The sequence below is a fragment of the Poecile atricapillus genome, chromosome 5, assembly GCF_030490865.1.
Source record: "Poecile atricapillus isolate bPoeAtr1 chromosome 5, bPoeAtr1.hap1, whole genome shotgun sequence".
In the NCBI taxonomy this organism is placed as follows: Eukaryota; Metazoa; Chordata; class Aves; order Passeriformes; family Paridae; genus Poecile; species Poecile atricapillus.
Window position 1 is genome coordinate 11153128 of NC_081253.1, and position 21271 is coordinate 11174398.

General features: G+C 38.1%; 1 protein-coding gene across 1 annotated transcript in view; it reads left to right on the forward strand.

Moving 5' to 3' along the window:
* The window catches only part of HSPBAP1 (HSPB1 associated protein 1), a 39669-nt gene that overhangs the window by 1142 nt on the left and 17256 nt on the right, over positions 1–21271 (forward strand). Inside the window, exons 2-4 of the mRNA XM_058839265.1 lie at positions 11222–11407; positions 16950–17134; positions 20909–21045. Coding sequence (XP_058695248.1) covers positions 11222–11407; positions 16950–17134; positions 20909–21045 — 508 coding nt within the window. The remainder of the gene's footprint in view (positions 1–11221; positions 11408–16949; positions 17135–20908; positions 21046–21271) is intronic.

Consider the following 21271-nt stretch of genomic DNA (forward strand, 5'->3'; position numbering starts at 1 on the left):
GTTTTGCAGCCAGACTCCCATGAAATTCTCAGAACATAACAGACAGCATTTTGTTTAGTACACACAGTTCATTTTCCTTGACTGAAAGTGCAAAAAGGAAGTATATGCTGACTGAAATCAACAGAACTGTGATCAAAAGGAAATTGTATTTTCTCTACAAAAGTTCAGGAAATGCCCCAGGAAAAATAAAATTCATGCACAATTAAATAATGGGGGGACATACAGCAAACTCAAATTTGAGGCTGCTGTGTACAGCTGCAGTGACAAAAGTACAGTAAAAACATAGGATGAGATTCAGACTTGCTCGTGACTGATGTATATTCTGGTAGTGCTTTGGGGCCCCAAATATGATTAATTCCCCATTTTACTAAGTCTTTTTCATACATTACCACCTCAGCATAGTTTAGCCCATGCCAAAATGTTCTTTCAATTTAAAAGGGTATGTTACTACTGTAATTTAAGTGATTTGCTGGCATTCATCCAAAGACAAAGTGCTGCTATTTGCAGCACAGTAAACAATGTGAAAAAGTACTTCTCTCTCTGAGCATTTTTCAATTAACTGTAGTAATTGTGGAGGTTTCATGGTTCTAGTGGCAGGAAACCCATCCAGAAATAAGGCAAGTGGGGCTTTGTGATGTTCTTTTAACTGCAAAACTTGTCTCATGCTTCATATTATCTGCACGGTCAATTGAAAACTTGAATATAAGCTGGCTAACTCTTTGATAACTTATCCAAGGCACTTCATCTTATGAGGGGTTTCAAGATATTTTGACTCTTGTGGGTCAACAAGAAAGAGAAATTTCTGAGAAACAGCAACAAACTAAGGGGGCTGTTGAAATAGGCTCAAAAATATCTAAGTGTATTTATTATTGACTTAATGATGATTTAAATAATTTATTTTAATTGCTTGATGTGAAACCACTCCATCTTTTCATAGCTTCACAACCCATATGCGCATCTTTCAGTCATGGCCTGACCTTTTCTATTCCAGCTATTTAATTAACACAGTGTAATATTCTGTGTGAATTATTCTTGTTTGCAGGATATGGTATCGGTTAAATTTGTTAATGTAAAGGAGCAGTGTATTGTTGATAAACTGTTAGAAACCAAATTAGCTTTATCTTGCAGCTAGTTGATTGCATTATTTCACTCATGGGTATAATACTCCTCTGAATATGCTAATTTCACTCTTTTCTCCGTGTGGTGACATTTTTACTGTTCTCATTACTGACATTTGTAATATTTGAGGTGGGGAAATTTTTCTTGCTTTAACCTCATTATAACATAGCTAAAGAGATTTGAATATTATCAGATGAAATGCACATACATTCAGGCAAGCAGAAAGGTTATTTTCTCTCCAGGCCCATAACTTTCGTGCCTATAGCAGGTCTTGTGTGGACAGAATGACACCTAGATCCAAAACCATGATACAGATACCCTTGCAGGTACTAATTGCCCAAGCACAACAGTGTGTCCATTGGTAGGTGTCTTCACTTCCAGCCTACAAGCTCTGAGGTGGTTGTGTGACCATATTCATGTCTGTGTGCCTGTGTCTGACCTAAAAATTCTGGAATTCATCTTAGGAGGAGTTAGTTGCCTGGAGCTCTGATAGGCTAGTGGTGACAGACAAAAATTACATGGCTGAGGCTGTTTCTGCTTCCAAATGCTCTTGCCATCCCTGAGGCAGGACTAGTGGATCTGCTTAGAAGTTGGAACCCGCAAATGTGCCGATTTAAGATTGGCTTACTAATATAAACTGAGGCTCTGCTGGGTTTGTTACAACCTTGAGGCATCTTGGAGAGTCTGGTTCAGCTAAAACACATCTATCATGTAATAGTTGTGCTCAGCAGTCCAGGAGAGCTGGCAACCCCCAGTCCCTAGCACATTAGGAAGTGCCATTTGCTCTTTCCTGTCACCATGATTTTGACGGATTTGCTCTTCATGTGACATTCTTCAGAGAGATTCAGTGAACTTCAGAGTCCCCTTGGTTCTTACACCTCTCTCCCAACAGCTCCTGATGTCATGTATACAATCTTGTTCTTTCTTATGTCAACTCAGACCTTGCAATGTGACAAGCAGCAAGTGATTGCATACCCTGTAAAGGTTAGAAGCATTTTGGCACAAAATGGTCAGAACGCAAAATTAATTCAAAGATTGAAAAGTAAGTTCCTTCCAGCATCTAAAAAAAAAATTCTCTTTACCAGGGATTTTCCTCAATTTCCAGACTTCAGCTGGAATTGTGACAGTGCAGTTTCAGCTGCCATAAACAACACTGGTGTAGCAGGGAGCTGTAATGGGTGTGTGCTTTACACCCCATCTTGAAAAACAGCTCTTAAGGGAACCCTGTGAGGTGTGAGCAAATCCTGTTCTTCCTTCCTCAAGTTTTGACATCCTTTTTCTTTTAGTTGTTCAGGAACAGGTTGGTTGAAATCTGCTCTGTCTTGGGCTTGGTTTGGACACCTTCCAACCTGTTTATTCAGTAACCTTCAGAATATTTTCTTGCCTTTCTTTTTTATTGAGAAGTATGTAAACTCCAGCTGTAATGTCATACAATGATTTCCTTGTCCTTCAGTTTTTACGGTGCTTCCTTTTTTCTAGTATCAACAAGAAGCAAAAGTACAGACCAGACACATATTCAGCTTATGAAAGCTGAACAGTTTTTATTCTTAAATTCAAACTTCAGTTTTTTCCAGTGGGGAATTCATTTATACCTTTTGATTGCAAGCTGTGTATATTCCCACTGCAAAGTGACCATTGGAGTTTAGATGATTCCAGGTTTGTGGGGAGCCAGAGCCTGTTGTAAGGTTCTCTAGGGAGAGGTGAGATAGCTTCTTTTTCTTCTCTTGTGGAGTGTACCCTTGTAGCTGGCTAATGAAAGACATGTCACTATTCCCTACACACCACACTGTAGATTCTTTGCTGCAGCTCTCAAAAGGAATATGCAAAAGTCACATCTGACTTGGGCTTTGAGCACATTTAAAGCATTTTGTGCTCCATTTCTGCTTGTTCTGCCATTCATCACCTACTTAATGATGGACATGTAAGTGATGATTATATCTTCTTTGAGGGGGAGGTGGAAGCTACATGATGTCTTTCATCAAGGTAATTTTGTTGGCTACTTCCCTACCTCACTTAGCCTTCAGGCTCTGTGTCTTAGATATTTTAGGAAGTTTATGTTGGAACTCCAGCTTCAGCAGACTACTGCCCCTATGTTCTCTCATTTTATTCAGGGCCACCATGTGTAGTAACTGCAAACAATATCAATGGGGTATTTTACACCCCAAAGTTATGTTAAGGAAATTCAGTTTCAAAGACTGATGGTTTCCTCTCTTCCTGAAAACCTGAGAATTATGCAAATGAGCTGAGTCACAGGGATGGTGGAGGATGAGAATTGAACTGGGAAATACAGGATGAAAATCTCCACCGTCTCCTTGCACTAGGACTGCCTCTGTGCAGCTCTCATTGTCTCTGATGCCAGCAAGGAGAGATACTCATGGTGCTCTGGTACTGCTCTGTCCATTGTGTCTCTGATGCGCGTGTTTCTCTTTTCTTATCAGACTGTGCTATTGTTCTGCTGTTGTCTTACATCGAAGCAGCAAGGGGTAATTTAATTACGTCTCTGCTATAATTAACAATGTAGACATTAGGGAGTTTGTGTCTGTTGGTCTAGTCATGTTTAGCTGTCATACAATAGGTATGCTGTGAGCACTGCAAATGAGTTGTCTGAAGACCTGATTGTCTTGGTAGGGGTTTGGGATCAAATCCATGTTGAGGACATAAAGCTCAGAAAACACTGTTTGTCTCTTTGAAAATGTGACTCTATCATGTAATTCCATATAGAAAGAAGAGACTGAATTGATGATTTCTTTGTCTGTGCTTTTCTCAACAGGGACATATAGGAATAAAGTTTAAACTATTCCATGCTTTGTGATCACAGACACAAATTCTTGGAAGTAGATATAGTAGCATGAGATACTGGGTTCTGTAAGAGTATTTTAGAAAAGGGCAATGGTAAGGTATTTTGGATGTCTTGGGATAAAAGTGCAACTTTAATCTTCGCAGTTTTATTATTTTGCACATGATCAGGGAGTTATCTTTAAGTTCTATGTACCATGTGCTTTTGAAGACCAGACATAAAAGACATAATTCTTTCTAGTATTAGTATTATATCACAAAGTGGTGAGTAGAGTGCTGTTAATATTAAAAAAGAATATGAAAATATTGAAATTCTTCTACTGAAAGGAGTTTTCCATATTTACTGATAGGTTGAAAAATACTGAGTTTTGGTTGATTTTGTATATTGCAAGAAACTTCCAAAATTCAAAGCAGCAGCACTGTCATAGTTTGTATAATTAAAGGTCACCTTCAGTCTCCAGAAATGCAGGTGCAGCTGATTATAACAGGAGTTCATGGAGATCTGAGTAGACACATGGGCCTGCAGTCCTTGATCTCCTCTACTATTTAGTCTTGGTGTTTGCAGATAAAGAAACTTTGCAGGCAGTTGTTATTTGAAAAAGAAAAGAGAAAGGAAATCTCTGGAGGGAAAATGCTAAAGATACATTGACATCACTAGCAGCAGTTTGTTGTATTACAAAGTTGTGAAATACAAGCTTCTATGTAAAAAGGCCATGCTTTTTCAGCTACAGAAGTTTATCTTATGTTTAATAGTTATATTAAAAAACAGAACTAACATGAATTATATGTTAAGGTTGAAAATTAAATTAGAAAACCTTGGTAGTTCACATTTTTTGTAGGCTGTTTTGGTCAAGTGTATTCTTGACATTATGTCAAAGCAATATTTTTGCAGTCTATATGAACCCTAGGATTCAAAACATACACTGTTAACAGTTTTTCCCCAACAAAATTCATGTTGCAGCATGAGAACCTTTACAAACAGAAATAGCAATTTAAAGCAAAGATTAAAGGCACTTCTGGTTGTTTTACCCATGCTGAAAGAAATGGAATAATGTAAACAATGAAATAATAGCTATGCTTTTTCTTTAGTATTCCTATAATAAAGAATCTAATAATCTTATTGTGCTTTTCAGAAACTGTTCTTGAGGTTCACATGGTGGGTTTCTTTTAATTTGATAATTTATGTAATTCAAAAACTTCTTTTACTCTTTTAAAGTATAATTTCATTCTGACAATTAATTATACTTCTAATTCACTCAGTCATTAATCATAATTTGCATCCTGTGCAGTATAATAGTGAACAAGGTCATGTATACTACCATCATAACCACTTTGTGGATCAAATTTAAAAGGCTCCATTGTATTAATTACTATTTATTACAATGGCTTGTAGGGAAAAAAAAATTATTCTGAGAATACTATTGACTATTTACTGCAATAGCTTATGGGAAAATAGAGTAAATGAGAAGATTTAGATTCTTTTGTTGTTGCCATTTTGAAGTTCTTGTCAGTCAAGTTTGCAGGACTGAACAACAGTAAAGTCACAATCGGTCACAGTTTCTGACAGTGAATTTTATACAGTGTATTCATCCATTTAAGAGTGCTGCTTTCATACTTACTACTGACAAGGAATTGGAAAAGAAATACAGATAAACTTTGCTAATAATACGAGCAAGTTATTTTTTTTTCTTAGAAATATACACATTAACTTCCTGACATGCCAGTTTCCTGACCTTCAATTATAATGTTATATTAGTATTGAATTTTGTATTAAATTTTCTGATTGTTAGGAAATGTCAGAATTGTGTATCAGTGCCAGTGGGCTGATGGTTTGGCTACTGAATTTCCTCAGTAGCAGGTGTGTGTAATTTACACCCCACAGACTAATGGAAAGGTGGAATTTTGGCAGCCTAGCTTAAGGAAGAATAGTCTATCTTTTTATATCCTGTTTCAGATTGGGCAAAGACCATAGTCTTTTCCTTCAAGCATTTCTTCTACTGGAGGAGACCAGAGGAGCTGAGGTCTTTCAGCGTTCAGTTCATTAGCTGAAAGCTGGCATGACTGAATTCTGCACCTGCACTGCAGGATGGAGCAGAGACAGCAGACAGAAGGCCAGAGGTTCAGGAAGAGCTTTCAAGGAAGAGCCTTAGGGGATTTAGGGGAAGAATTTCCTAAAAGTATGCTTGAGATGATGCGCTGTCATTTAGAGCAGCAGTGGGAAGTCCCTCCCAGAGCTGTGTTCTGGACTCAGCCCTTACTCCTCCCTAAGGAGTCTGGCAGCAATTCCCATTGCTTTATCTGAAGGACAGCACGAGGTTTGGGCATGGCCCCCATTCCTATCTTATTTCATGTCTGAAGTCACTTAAACTTCCTGTAAGAAAAACTGTAAGATGCTCAGCCTTGCCACAGGAGCACTGGAAAGTGAGTCCAAATTCCTCCTTTGGCTGCCCCCGTTCTGTGGTAACAGATGTGGAGAGGAAGGAAGGGTGTGTTGGCTGCGGGCTGCCAGAGTGAGCTGCAGGTGCCAGTATTACGAGTGCAGACTGGTTTGTCCTGAGAGTCTCCATGCAACTATCACCTCTCCTTCAGTAGCCAAAACATCTGCAAATCTAGGGCAGCTGCCTGCTGGCTATGTGCATTTACGGTATTAACATTCCCAGAGTCAAAACTAATAGTAACAGCAATAGCTGGCTAGGAAGTAATACCTGGATGTTGGTGCAGCCTATCCTGAAAACTACTCATGGATGTTTAGAGGCATTCTGTTTGCCCAGAGGAGGCTGATTATAGTGCATAGTGTTGTAATCACATGCAGATTATTTAAAGTTGGTTTTTTAATTTACAGAGTTAATGTACTGTGAAACCATTAAGTCTGACCTCCAAACCAAGTCACTTATATTTGGTTTGGGAAGTTTGCTCATCCTCCCCCATACCTTCTCTTTTCCCACTCTTGGTTGTTGAACGGTTAAGATTTTGGAGATTAGGTGATTTTTTTACTTACCCATCTGCTCTGTATTGATGTATTCAAAATGTAATTATTTTCTTTTATTTTTTTTAATATTTTTTAAATAAGTAAGGAAAAGGAAGCATTACAGATTTGCAAGAAAAAACAGTTTGATGATGCACATACCAAATACGTTACCAGGAGTTCCTTGTGCTCCCTATTTTAGAAAATAATTTTAATACCTCTCAATTAAATCTCATATTTAAGCAGCAGGGTGTTTTGGCAGAAGCCAACTGCCACGCACTAATGAACTCTTATAGTTTGCTAAATTATTTTAAATGAATGACAGTACATTTAGCTTTTTAATGACAGTACATTTAACTTCTGAACAACTTTGATCAAGTCCACTTTTAGTTAGACTGCCTGCTGTGCTAAACTCTTAATTCCCAAACCCCACTCAGTTATTCAGAAAAATTACTAATCAGAAACATTAAATTATTTTCTATTTCAGAAGTACAAAGTCTACTGGAGAGTACTTGGCCAATTCATTACATTTCTTTTACCTGTCCTCATTGCTAAGTCTGGATGAGGCTTAATATTTGACAGTACTTTGTGTAAAGACAACTGGAAAGCTTTCTTTTTTTTAATTGGGAGATCTCTATTTTGCAAGATGTTGCCTTTCTAAAGAACACCTATGTTTTTGCCAATTATATAAGCTGCCACAGTTACAAAACTTGAGCTAAAACTTGGTTCATTTTTTCAGTTCCTGGTTGGATTCTGTACATGCCTTGGGTAAAGTCAAAACATGAGACAAATTATTTCTGCTTCCTTTTGTACTGTGAAGTCAAACCGTTTGTTGAGCCTGATAGAAAGAACTAAGCTGAAGTATTCCTTTTCTCTTGTGGATCAGAGTACAACTGAGAAAATGAAGACTCCCACAGAGCTTTTCTTTTTCAAGGGAATATGCATTTCTCTTCTCTCCTGCTACCCAATCTCCCCTAGGAATTTGATATTTAATGTCTAAGATGTGCTACGGATACTTTTTCTTCTTTGCTACACATTTTATTTATTCACTTTTTACTTGTGCACATCTGTATCCAAATTGTATGTGCTTACATATGCTACACAACCTCAGGTTTTGCCTCGGATTCAATTACCATCAATCTCAGGCTATAAAATACCAAGAAGCAACAGCCCAGTTTATAAGGTCTTTGTGAAGCTATGATAACAATAACTGAAGAAAAGATTATTTTAAACTATAATCTTGCTAATCTCTCTTCAGGTCTTCTATCTTCAGATATCTCTTGTAATTACTTTTTACCATTCTACAGCATATGATTCCATCAGAAGTCTCTGTTGGTTTTGAGCAGAGTTCTCCAAATTATCATAATATCTATTTGCTGTAGTATATGATACTTACCTTTTACCATGTTATTCTCTCTAGCAGGCACTTAGATAGGCATGACAAGTGTTGTAGGGAAAGAATTTCATTTAGCTGACTCCATTCTCACTAAGGAATACATAAAGGCAAATGAAGACACAGATTCTTTACACAGATCTAGCAAGAAATCTGCATTTGTCTTTGCAAAAATCCCTAATGTATATTTATTTAAGTCTTTAAATTTTCTAAAATGTTTCAAGTGTCACTGTGCATTATATGTATGGTATGTGATTATCTATATCAGAAGATATATACTTATTTAACAAAGATTTTAATACTGTTTGAAGTTAGGAATTACTAGCATCTTAGTAAGACAGACTATCCTCTTTCACTTTTTCTTAATTTTATAGGGAAATACGTGTACAGCTGAACGTGGTGACACGACAATCATTCAGTAGAGGAGAGGCTATTTAGCCTAATTGTGTTTGGCAGTGGCCTACTCTCCCAGTAGCTTCAGCTCTGAGCTTCCCATTGTGTGTGTATGCACTGTGGTTAAAACCACACCTTGCAAAAGCATGATGTGCATGTGGAAATCACATTAGAAAGCCACACAGAATCAACAGTTGGCTTCAAAGAGCCTTCCTGTCTCTTCCAGTAAAATTTCTGCTTTTGTAGAACAGCCCAGCTGTTGACTAAAGTTTACAGGATAAACCTGAAGCTTTTGCAATAAAAGTCAGCTTTACAAAATCCTCCAGAAAAGTGTCATTGATTTCTTGCATTTATTTCAGTTTATATCCTCTAAAATACTGAAATGTAGTGCCCTTAAAGCAAAAAAACCCTGAGTAGTCAGAAAGACAGCCATGCAGTGATAAACATGGCCTAAGAAGAAGTAATTTCATTTTTATGAGCTGGAAAATCTGAAAGGTGGGTAAGGCCTGCCAGCTCCCACATGGTGAAAGCCACCTCTGTACAATATTATAATTGCACTGGTGAAAGACAGAAGTTTTATAAACCCCCTGGGGGTGTTCAGATCTGGACCAAGGTTTGTGTTAGCTCTTGAACAGAATCACTGTGAAAAAACATGCTGAGTTTTAACCTCTTACTGTGCCTCCAGCCAGTCCTGGTAGCTGCACCACACGTGCCCTTGTGTCTGCAGATGGTCTTTCTGCTTTCTCTGGACCCGCTCCCTCTAGGTATGCTAACCTATTCCTTGGAGAGCCCCAGAGCCTCCTGCCAGGGGTAGGGAACACCATATGGTGAGACATACGGTCCCTGTGAGGCCTCCTTATGTCCTGGTTGTGTAAGTTGCTGGAGTGTGAGACTGAAGGCCAAGTGTCAGAGACATCTCTGTGTCACAGCAACACCATCCTGTCAAGTGTTGCTCTGCGTATGAGAGAAAATGTGGAAAACAAACCAAAATCCAAACTCTCGCCTGTCATCTGCCTTAGGAAAGAGAAGCCATTTAAAAATTTTATGTTCCATGAAGATAAAATATCAGAGGCCTTTAGTTTTAAAGCTTTAGAATGGAGTTTTCATGAGTGAAAAGTGAAAGATTTGGTTTCCCTGGAAGTCAATGGAAAAAGAGATCCACTGACTCTAGGAAATCCCAGCCCCAATACCGCCCACTGAGTTTGTGTGAAGGTAGCAGCTTAATTTAGAAAACCAAAAAGCACATCTATGTGGGATTACAAACCCTGTCAAAAGAAGAGGGACTCACAAAAGTTGCCAACAAGATACAGCACCCAGCATACACAGGACACCTATTATTCCTCCCATTCCCACTTAAGCATTCATAGATTTATTTTGGATTTTTGTTGCATTTGAATTAATCCTGAAGAACGTTTCTCAGTGACATTGTTCCCAGTGGGTCATCTTCTGTGTTCTCCCCAGCTGGCTCCACAGGGTTGCCCCATGTGCGACTGGGTGGTTCTCTGCTACGTCTCACACATGGGGAGCATCAACAGGCAAAATTAGCAGCCAGCAGTGAAGGAAATTTTCTTGGCCTGTATTTATTTAACTCATCGTGCATGCCAGAGCATCATTTGACCCCTAAATACAATGATTGAATTGAATTGGATTGTTTGTCTTAAATAAACTGCTGGAAGTCACAGGGAGCCATGTGTATCAGTTCAGTATGTTAAATCTTAGCCATTATACAGATACAAATTCTGGATGAGTTAGCTTCAATAGAGGTTAAAATAATGAATGGATTTTTTTATGATCTGTAGCTGTAGTCCACCTTTTGAGCTCTATGGAGATGTTATTCCTTTTTTAAAAAAACTCAGATTTTCCTTCTGAATAGGTCCCTAAAGAAAAGTTGTTCTGAAAGTGCTGAGTTAATTCAAGATTGCCAGCATTTCAGCTTGACAGTTTCAGTGGGGCATATAAATCTCTAAACAGCAAAGGAATAAATGGAAATCTTGGGTTAGTTTAGTTCTTGGATCGGCACAACTTCCTTTTTCTAAAATTCTATTGATGAAACCTTAAAACACCTCAAAAATACCTGCTGGTTGGTTATGCTACTGTTCCTTTGTTTAAAGAAAATGCATGGGGAGCTGGTTTGCTAACTCTAACAATACACAATGATTTTGGAAAAGAATCCCATGCAGAAAGACTGTTACTCATGAAATTTATTTTCTCTAAACAGTGGACGTTATTTGAAAGTTTATTTTATTGTTAGTCTGTTCCTAAGCAATTTGGCTACAGTGCTTTATTGCCTAAGACACAAGTGAAAATTGTAAGCATGTGCCTATTTTTATTTTTTGCTTTACATTTTATGTGCTAATACACTGCTTTAAACTTTAATTTACATCTTCCAGTGTTTGCAGTACAACTTTGATTTAATAAAAAAATTACGAATGTAATAAAATAATCAGTCATAAACAAAGGAGGTCTTAATTCTTAATGTTTTCTGTCCTGTGGAAGATGATAGGTAACGCTTCATGTATGATAAATTATCTCTATCTGTTTTTTTCTTTACATAGATGAAGATGTCAAACCATTTCCTCCTGAGAAAACCAAGGAAATTGTAATGTCTCTAAAGCAACCTGCAGTCTTCTGTAACATGGTTGGCGACTGGCCAGCCCTGCACTGGAATGTGAAATACCTTTCTGCCATGTTGGAGGGAAAGACAATCCAGTTTAGGCTGGGCCTGAAGACGGTGGATTTAGGTGAGAATGAGGTAGACAGTCATTAATGTCACAAGTATCTTTTTTAGGTCCTGCAATTATCTGCTTTTCATTATAACTGTTCTTTCTCTAATATATTACTTTTCATTGCAGGCTTTGTTTTTAGGAATGAGATTTGGCCAGCAGTAGAACTCTCCCTTCCCTTTCTCATGTGTTTATTCTTAGTAGGAGGTCTGGTGGATACCAGCATTTAAGAACCAAGCCTCTCAGTTTTCCTTCCTTGCTTTGTAGTATGTGTGTTTGCTCCTGGTCTTACAAGATTACATGATTAGATTGTTCACATGAGCTGAGCTTCCATATCCGTAAGCCTGACTGAGTTAAGAAATTATCTAAATAATTAGCCTGACTTGGGGTTTTTATCTGTAACAGTGGTAATTCTCACCTTCCTCCAGAGGTTTTTAAGACTTAGGTGATTTTCAGTACTTTAAGGCCCTGTGATGAAAAATGTGATGGAAGTATAAAGCATTAAGAAAATCATTTTACACCAGTGCAATAATTTCTATGCTACCCCTCCAGATTCACTCATGCATCTTGGAGAATGCCATTGGAGAAAGACAATTTTCCAACTTGATTTTAAATACTACAGTTTCATCTCACTCAGTAGTGTGTCCAGGGACAGACTGAGTTTCACACCATGGAGAGAAGATAGAAGAAACATGTTCCAAGGTGGTGATCTGCTATCCACTTGGAAAGTTATGCACTGCTTTATTCCTGCCCTTTATATCCTTTGCCCTCCCAATGACATAGCAAAATACATTTTGCCATGCATTTTCTCCCTTTTGCCTATAAAGTATCTTGACTAACTTCAGGATGTTTTTTAACCCTTAGGCCAGAAAAATTCACTTCAAAAATAGTTAATATGTCATGGTCTTTTAAACCCACCCAACTATTCTTTCTGTAGTCTTCTAACCTTTTTCAGTTGGTCTTCCTCTTTCTTGGAATGTAGAGTCTGCACGAAGACTCCAGATGAGGGTCTGCCAGTTGCAGTGAAAGTGGTAGGATTACATCATACTATCTTACTTAACATTGTAAAATTTTCTTTCTTCACAGCATCATAACTATGTTATTTCATGTTCAATTTTTGCAGAAGTGATGAAACAAGTGTTAGATGGAAAATGTTTGGTGTGTTAGGATTTCAATGCATTTTACCAGCATGGATTAATGATTTCTATGCCATTCCTGAGGAGAACAGATACTATTTACTCACTTTCTACAGATGGGAAAACTGAGGTGTAGAATTAAAACCTTGGTACACATCTTCATAGCAAGATCTTGGTAGTTCAGTGAGGTACCACCTAATTCTTGCACTAAGTGTGAAATGCATCCTATTGCCAATAGAGAAGGTGTAGGATATATATATATTCTATGTATATACAGATAAATATATATATATGACACTTCCCTTGATACCTTGTTAATATATCTGAGTTATAACACACAAGGCCTGCCAGGTAAAAGAGTAGTTTTGGTCCTACTCTCCATTAATTAGTGGGCACTTTTTGAGAGCCAGATGGATGTTCCTACTGGCAGAGTTTCTGATGGGACTGATGGAGTGTTATGTCTCTGAGTCACAGATTGGTGCTACCAACTGAGTAGGTAAGAGTCATCGCTTAACAATAACTTGTAGTCACTAGGGATACAGAGTGGATTTAAATTGGAATTTATATCTTGAAGCATCTATCTGCATTTTGCTTTTTTCCTAAAGGCATTTATCCCTGTGCAGCAATCAGTTTGTCTCCAGGAACCTCCATTATGTGGTAATGTTGGTTAGAATTGTCTTCAAGGAGATGGGTACAGCCTTCAGGGGTTATATTGTAACTGAATGAGACCTGTGATGCTGTAAAAAATTTCAGTGTAAGAATATATTAGTGAAGCCATTATCCAAGCCATTTCAGAGTCTGAAATAATGTAATACATTCCATGTGCCACTGTCATTTGGAAGGTGATTGATCTCACTCTTGCATGCTTAAAACTACTTTTAATGAGGGCCTCTCTTTCTTATTGTTCCTGCTAACTTTCCTAGGTGAAATTGAGCCAGTGGTTACAGTGAGAACAGAATTTTTAGTTTAGAATGCAACTAAAATTGCATTGATTTCTCCCTGAATATTCCTTCCATGTTCACAAAGGTTTTATTGCCTTAAGACTAGGTGGGACTACTCCTACTATGGAGTTGGAAATGTAGAAGAAAAAGTCTACTCTCCTGCTTAAAGGCATATTTTGGTGACACTGAAATGGCATCTTCAAAGTTTCTGAGTTTATTTAAGCTTTTCATCTGGACAGAGGTTCATCTGGAAGACTCAAAATTAATGGAGACCTCTTACTACAGCAACTCCTTTCTTTAGTGCCACATCTGCAGCCTGGATGGGTTTCCCAAGCTGAAGATTCCTTAATGTACAAAAGCAAGAATTGCAAATGTGTCAACTTGGTGGAAGTTGCATGGATTTTGTATTTGTTTTTCTTAAAAATTTGTAACTTCCTGGGGCATATCAATGTGGATGGCACATTTGAAACATGGAAAAATGTGAGAGCAGTATTATTTGTGTACATTATTTGTACCTAAGTGTGTGTTTGATAGTATTCTGTCTGATAGTATTCTGTCTGATTACACAAGTTAAACAGTTTGTGTCCATAAGAAGGGGGAAAAAATACAATCAGAGGAGTAAGCATTGACAAAAAATACCTTCAAAGAAAGTACCAGAGTTCATTGCAAGAAGAGTAAAGGTGCTGCTAATCAGGAAATCCCTACCCATCTGGCTCCAGCCACACTAAAATATTTATTTTTCTGATGTGGAGCAAAGGATAGGCCAAAGCTAAGAAGTCTCACTTCTGACAGAGCAAATGCAGCGTTATAGCCATTCTGTCTGATGGCTACCTGGAGTACACCAGCACAAAGTAAGAAGCAAACTTACACAGAACTGACTCCTGTATGCAGACATTTCTTGTTTTGACCATTTTTGGTGGTTGCATAGTAAAATGAATCAACAATGAGTTTACTGTGAAGGAGCTGGAGTGAACAAGAAGCTGTCATGCTGACCAGTTTCTGAGTCACAAGATCTCTGGAGGATGTTTATCTTACTGATGCTGGATAGAGCTTATGCTGTCAGATGTGCAGTTGGGTAGGAAAGGGCTGCAGCTTTACCATCTTGCCAAGAGGTTTTACCACGAAGGATGGCAAAAGAATTCAGGTCTCTGAGGTTTGATATAGAGGGAGACTGCAAAGGTTGTTGTAGAATTAGTAGCTGAATAGGAGAGTGAAAATACGGTACAAATACTGTACACAGATTAAATGTTGCATAAAGCTGAGATCTGAAGTGGTTATTGGAGTTGGATGTGCATGGCCGGGTTTTTTGTTTGTGAGTATGTCTGTGCTTTGTTATAATGGCTATTCCTTGCTTGGATTATTTGTTTAATTCCCCAGCAGCTATGAATAGGGGTTTGGTTTTCTTTCAAGAAATGGAGAAGACATTTCACTTGCATTCTTAATGGAGTTCTAGGGGTTTTCTATGGCTATTATACCTTCTTTTTCTACATTTTCCTTAGTACACATTGAAAACACTCTGAGAAGAACAGGTTTTGGCAACTGTCAGAACCAGACCTTAACTAAGGAGGAGAGCTGCTTCTCCAAAACCCACTTTTTGCCTCTCTCCTTCCTTCCAATTTCTATCTGTGGTATTAAAGGAAAGTGGAGGACTCTTATGCCTTCAGGTACCATATAGTCAGACAGAACTGGCAACCTACTTTAGACTGCATGGCTTGATCTGCAAATTGTCAATTGCAAAACACCCTCACCTTTAAGTCATTAAGTATTAGAAAACTGGTTAATAATGTTCTTGCCTTCAGTTGCTCATTGCTAATATTTTCACCCTTGTTGCAGCCTACAAACTCATCTAAGCAAACTGTCTAGATTGCCCAAATATTTTTTTATTACTATTTATTTTTCCATAAGCACCCATACCTTGATACTGAATAAGGTATGAATCAAACCAAGAACCCTGTCCTGAGGAGATTGTATTCTACAAGATTGTCTTTCCTTTCATAGTTGGATTTTTTAAAAATGAAACTCAGAGTGAAATATGTTGAGAGGTAGAAAGAGCATATTTTTTGCCCTTAAAACATTTTCTTCTGAGTTATCTTGGAAAATAGGCAGTGTCCTACACACTCTTACTTCTCATGAAAGTAAAACAGATATTGAGGCACCCTCAGTAGTGCTTGTATCTTTTGTCTAATTTTTCTGTCAGACCACCTTTTAGTAAAATGATATACATTGCATTAAAAACTGGGTATCAGGAGAGGGGCTGCAACACAGATATGGGAACCAGTACAGAGGGTTTTGGTTGTTATTTTGTGAATTGAAAGTGATTTTTATGTCTTGTATGCAGTCCTTAGGTAGGGAGCCCATCCACTGCACAGACCTAGGTTACAGACTGTTAAATAACGAGGCTTATCTGACATTTTTAGTTAATGATTTGATAGTAGTGGGAAGGAAACTACTACCTATGTTACTACAATGGAAAACAGCAAAAAAATAGTGATAGAGATTTGTAAAAGCTGTATGAGACTCTGTGAGAATTGCTGCAGTAACAAAACGAAAGTGGTAAAGAATGAAGAGCTGCTGCTGTACAACAGTGAAAGGATCCCATCTCTGTGCAGCTCTATGCAAGTTACACAAGATTAAATTGCAGCTCTGTCATTGTCATTCATGCAAGCTGCAGTAATTTTTCCCCAGTAGTGGTTATAGTAAAGTAATATTTTTTTTTTTTAACACTGGATAAGTCTCTTTGAAGATGGCACAATTAGTGGCAGCGAGAAATAAAGATCTCTGATTAACTGCAATTAAAGTATACTGTGATGTGGGTTATCTTACAGACCTTCCAAGTGACCTGACCTTGAGCTGAAAGGCTGTATCAGTCAGCCTGACCAAAGCATGCTGGGAGAAAAACCCTGCTGGTAAACACTTTTTGTGTCTGCCAAGGAACACTGCAAAATGCTTTTGTCAGTCCCAAATGAAAAATAAGGGCACACAGCATTTTAGAGGGATCATTGGCAGCATGCATGTGCTTCCATACCTCACTTTCTATGCATGACCACACTGGTTTGGTTATTGCTTTAGAGAAAGCGTAAGGTGACCATGTCCATCTGCATAAATCTGTGGAGACAAAGGATACAGAAATACTTGATGTGCACATTTTCAACTCACACTTAGGAAGGGAGATGAAGCAAAGTTGATTAGCAAACTTGGGTGTGTTATCGAGTTACTGTGCTGAAGAACAGCACGAACTATTGGTCTGCCTTCGTCTCACAGCAAGTTCAAGGTAACAGCCATTCAATTAAACCGTAATGAAAAAGCAATAGTCTCAGACTTTACTTATGAGTTAGGTCATGAGAACCATTTTATTGACCAGAGTCAAGCTACCTAGTCAGATTCGTATCTCATGTTGCATTTAACCAGAGCTGAGAGAAACTGTGTTTTATTTGTACTGGTTCTATGCTCATGTAATATTTGATTTTTCTTTTGTTGCTCTAGTTCCCCAGTTTGAAACCAGTTGTAGCTATGTGGAAGCTACACTTGAGGAGTTTTTAGCTTGGAGTTGTGGGCAGCCTTCTTGTCTCTCTGGACCATTCAGTTGTTATGATTACTCCAAATACTGGGCTTATGCTGACTACAAGTACATTGCCAGGATATTTGAAGACAAGCCAGAAATTTTCCAGGTAAAACATTAATATTATCTCTTCCTAGTTGAACTATTGCAAATTATCTAATGTAGCTTCTGAAACCTCTACTGCTATCCCTCTCTTCTCTTTGGCCACTTATTTTAAAATTCTGAAATAAAAGCTATTGGCTCTCACGCTAACTGAAATCTGCCAAGTAGGAAACATCAAAATTCTGGGTCTCCTTATAAATTTAGAAACACCACCCCAAGTGACAAAAAAAGAGCTATCAGGTTGGCATCACTCTCCTTCCCATTTAGGCCAGATCCACCTCGCGCCGAAATGAGGCCCAAATTAACAGCTCCACTCAGGGGGAAGGATTGATGGCATGTATTTCCTTGTAGTAACAAGGCTGTAACATGGCTTTGCTCCATATTTTGCCTTGTGGCTCATTTTTTTAAGCATCTCAGCTCCTTCCCTTAATAGAATTAGATTAACTGTGAGGAGGAGAGATTCTGTGGAGGCAGTAAAATATAGGAAGTAACCTGCTCATGGAAGTACGTCATCTGTGGTAATTACCATACATAGTAGGACAACTACCCAAGGTAATTCCTTTCATTTTCTCGGTGCCTATCTCCTATTTCATTGTCTTGCTTCATCTACATTCCTGCTACTTTTTCTTGGAAACTGTAAGAGGACAAAATTAAGGATAGCTATACAAAAGGTATATTTCTTCAAAAGATACAAAGAAAGAGAAAGTAAAGCCTTATTCATTTCTATACTTTGAAAGGTGAAAATGGAATCATAATTCCCTGTAAAAACACTGAATCTCTGGGTTAACAACGAGTATGAACTGATAAGCCCCCTCAAATTATTTTTTTCCTCAGAAAGCATTTCCCATGCTCCTTATATGTATTTTATCCTTTTGTGCCTGTGAAATTGGTGGTTTTCAGTGATCAGTCTTTTTTCAGACTTTCTGTTGGGTCGGAAGGTAAGGATTGAACACAGAGATCATCTTACCTTTCTTTCCCCTTCCCTTCCTGAGCACACTGAAACATAACCAGGATCACATATCCTTGGGCTGCTCGTGTTGTCTGAACTAAATTGGGAGTTCCAGGGATGTTTCAGGCTTCCCCAGATCTTTGCATAACTTTCTCTATCTGTGGTCCTGTCTTGGTCTTCTCTTTGTACTGCCTCCAAAGGCAACATTTCCATGTGTCTTCCAGCACAAGCCAATAGCAGCTCAGAAGCCCTGAATATCCTGCTGCTTCCTTCACACTTGAAGGAAACAACCATTTTTCTACCTCTTTCTTTCCCCTTGCCCTTCAAGAACAAAGTTGAGGCTTCAGAAGTTGCATTTCTATGCAGGTGTCACGCCACAACCTGATCACCTGACCTAACACACAGCAGATTGTACTGCAATTTTAGAATAGACATCCATAACGGTTATGCCTTGGTTTTTTTTTGAAAAGCAGAATCTGGGAAGGAAAAAATTGGTGGTGTTATGCAAGCAAATATGGTGTGTGTCATCTGCCATTTTCACAGGCATGGGAGAGAAATGCATCTATCAGTTCCACACTCGCATGGCTTTGGAAACACTGCTACACAATTCGTACCATTCAGAAGAGTTCTTTGTAGAAATTCTCTTCCATTCTTGTGTGAATTTGATAACTGCTTTTTTTCTTTCTAGATTTTATTTAGATTTACGTAAGGTTATTTGAAGGGGAGAAGAAGGCCAACTGCACTGTTATTTATAGTGATTAATAGGGCCATTTAGAAGTTGTTTGAAATTTAGATTGCACTGTTTATCATTTACAGTTGTGTGGGCTAAGGTAATGATTCCATTATTCTAATCTATGAGCAATATCTAGCATCTTACATTTTTTGTTCAGTTGATATTTCATTACAGAATTTGAGATATAAATCAGGAGCAAGATACATGCATGAAGTTTAAATAGAAATGAGACCTTTTAAAGTGACGTACGAGTACAGATTAACTTCATTATAAGCAGCAAATGAAATAAATGTATATCACAAGTAATGTGCCATCTGTTATGGTTGGAACACCTTTTAGTGCATTTCTTCTTCCTGTGGCTTTTTATTGTAGAAAAGGAAACCAGTGTGACAAGATTTCAGTAATACTACCAGTTCCTTTTCAGTTCATTGGTTAAAAACTATTTTACCCATAATCGCTTCAACTACTTACTACAGCAGCAGCATTTTCAAAAAGTTCTTTTAAATCTAATATTGATTATGTGTGCTTTCTTTTCACTTAAATTGTAACAAAATATAAAAACTATTTAGGTGTGAGATTAAAGTGTAGAAATGGTGTTACGCTTAACTTTTTCACTGAAATAGTTGTATTGAATTTCAAATTTTATGCTCCCTGAAATCTATAGGAGCAACTTTTTCTTTTTGATCTTTTGCTGTCTTTGACAAATGTTTATATTACACTTCTGCACTTTTTTCAAATGATATCTTTAAAATCAATAACGCTGAAATTCAGAATCTTTAGCAATACCTAATTTCTGGAAAGGTTATCACTCATTTTGAGGGTTTCCTGATACAGAGTCATGGTAAAGTCATCCTTATAATGTCTAGCTGTAGTTTACCTTGTCCATAGATCTTAAAAAAGGATAGTCATCCACCTGTCTGCAAGCAGAAAGCTTACATACTTAAATTAGGACTCCTAGACTCCCATTTCTCTTTATAGACAGCAGAAAGAGAGAGGCTTTTCCAAGGCTTGATTGAGAGTGCTTTGAGTAGAGCAGGAGCCAAGCTTAAATTAGGTTCCTAAAGTTAGGTGATGTGAATGACCCCAAAGTGCTTTACTGAAATGGAACAAATACCATTATCTTCCTTTTCAGGATGGGAAAAATGAAACTCAGAGATGAAGCGATTTGCCCAAGACCATCAGAAAGCCAGAAATTTAATCTGTTTCCTAAGGCTCAGACTGGGGCTCCAGCCAAAAGGTGCCAGTATCTCTGGCTGGTGTTCCTCAAGTGCTTTCCAATAAAAACAAATGATCAGGCCCTGCAGGTGGCAGGGAGAGCTGTAGATACATTGGAAAGCTTTATCCAAGCTACACAGAACCATTCTGCAAAACCCTTGGATTGTCTGAAAAATACCTCACTGTGCCTCTTTCCAACTGTTAGCCCCAGGGATTGGTTGTAGGAGGATCAACGTTCTGGAAAGATCCAGGACTGTATTCATAATGAATGCATACCTGTTCTGCCCTCTCTCACCCTGTCATCAAGTTGTTTTAAGTTCACTGTCTCTGCAGTTGCAAATGTGTCCATTAAATAATAAAAAACTTAACCTGGCATAACACTGGGTCACAGGTGGGGTAAAGTCTGTGTTCCCAGACTACGTGGGGAAAGCTGAAATAGGAGCAAAGAGAAAGCAAAAATTCCACATATATTATCAATTGTTTCAAAAAGGAATAGGGATTTTTCTTTCTTTCTTTCATTATCTTTTTAAATGCCATATATAAGAATTTTTCTAAAAGCAATCCTGAGCTTGGGTGGATGGTTAAGGGTGGAGAAAGGTAAAAAAGAGTGTTTGAGAAGGAAAAGAAGCCCCATGTTGCCATGAGAATTTGGGCAACCCTTTTGTAGAGCAAAGGAGTAACTTGAGTGGTATGGAAGGTGGGGATGAGAATTTTGGAGGAAGGGGAACGGACTATGCGTTCTCCAGAATCCTACCATGAAAAAACAGCTGCAGTGGATAAAGAGTGATAAGCAGTGGAAGGAGAAGACAGGAGACTCTCAGAACTAAGGATAGGATGTGAATCAGTTCAACAGCTTACATAAATAAACCTTTTTGTTGCTGTAGGATGTAAGGTGGTCTGACTTTGGTTTTCCTGGAAGAAGTGGAAAAGAGAGCACGCTGTGGATTGGTTCTGAAGGAGCAAACACTCCCTGCCATTTGGACTCCTACGGTTGCAACTTAGTGTTGCAAGTACAAGGAAGGTAACAAGTGTACATACATACAGCAAATACAGGGGAGAGTTCTACCATTTTTGGATTCTACCAGTTTTGGACTCTTTGTATTAATTCTAGGTCCTGATTATTTTAGTTTTCTGAGTTCTCAATGATTGAAGAGCATTATAACTGCTCAATAGGAAATGGTAAAACTTCTTTACTTTGTCTGGTTCATGGAGTTAACACGATTTTATTTTCTTGTCTGTGTGTCATA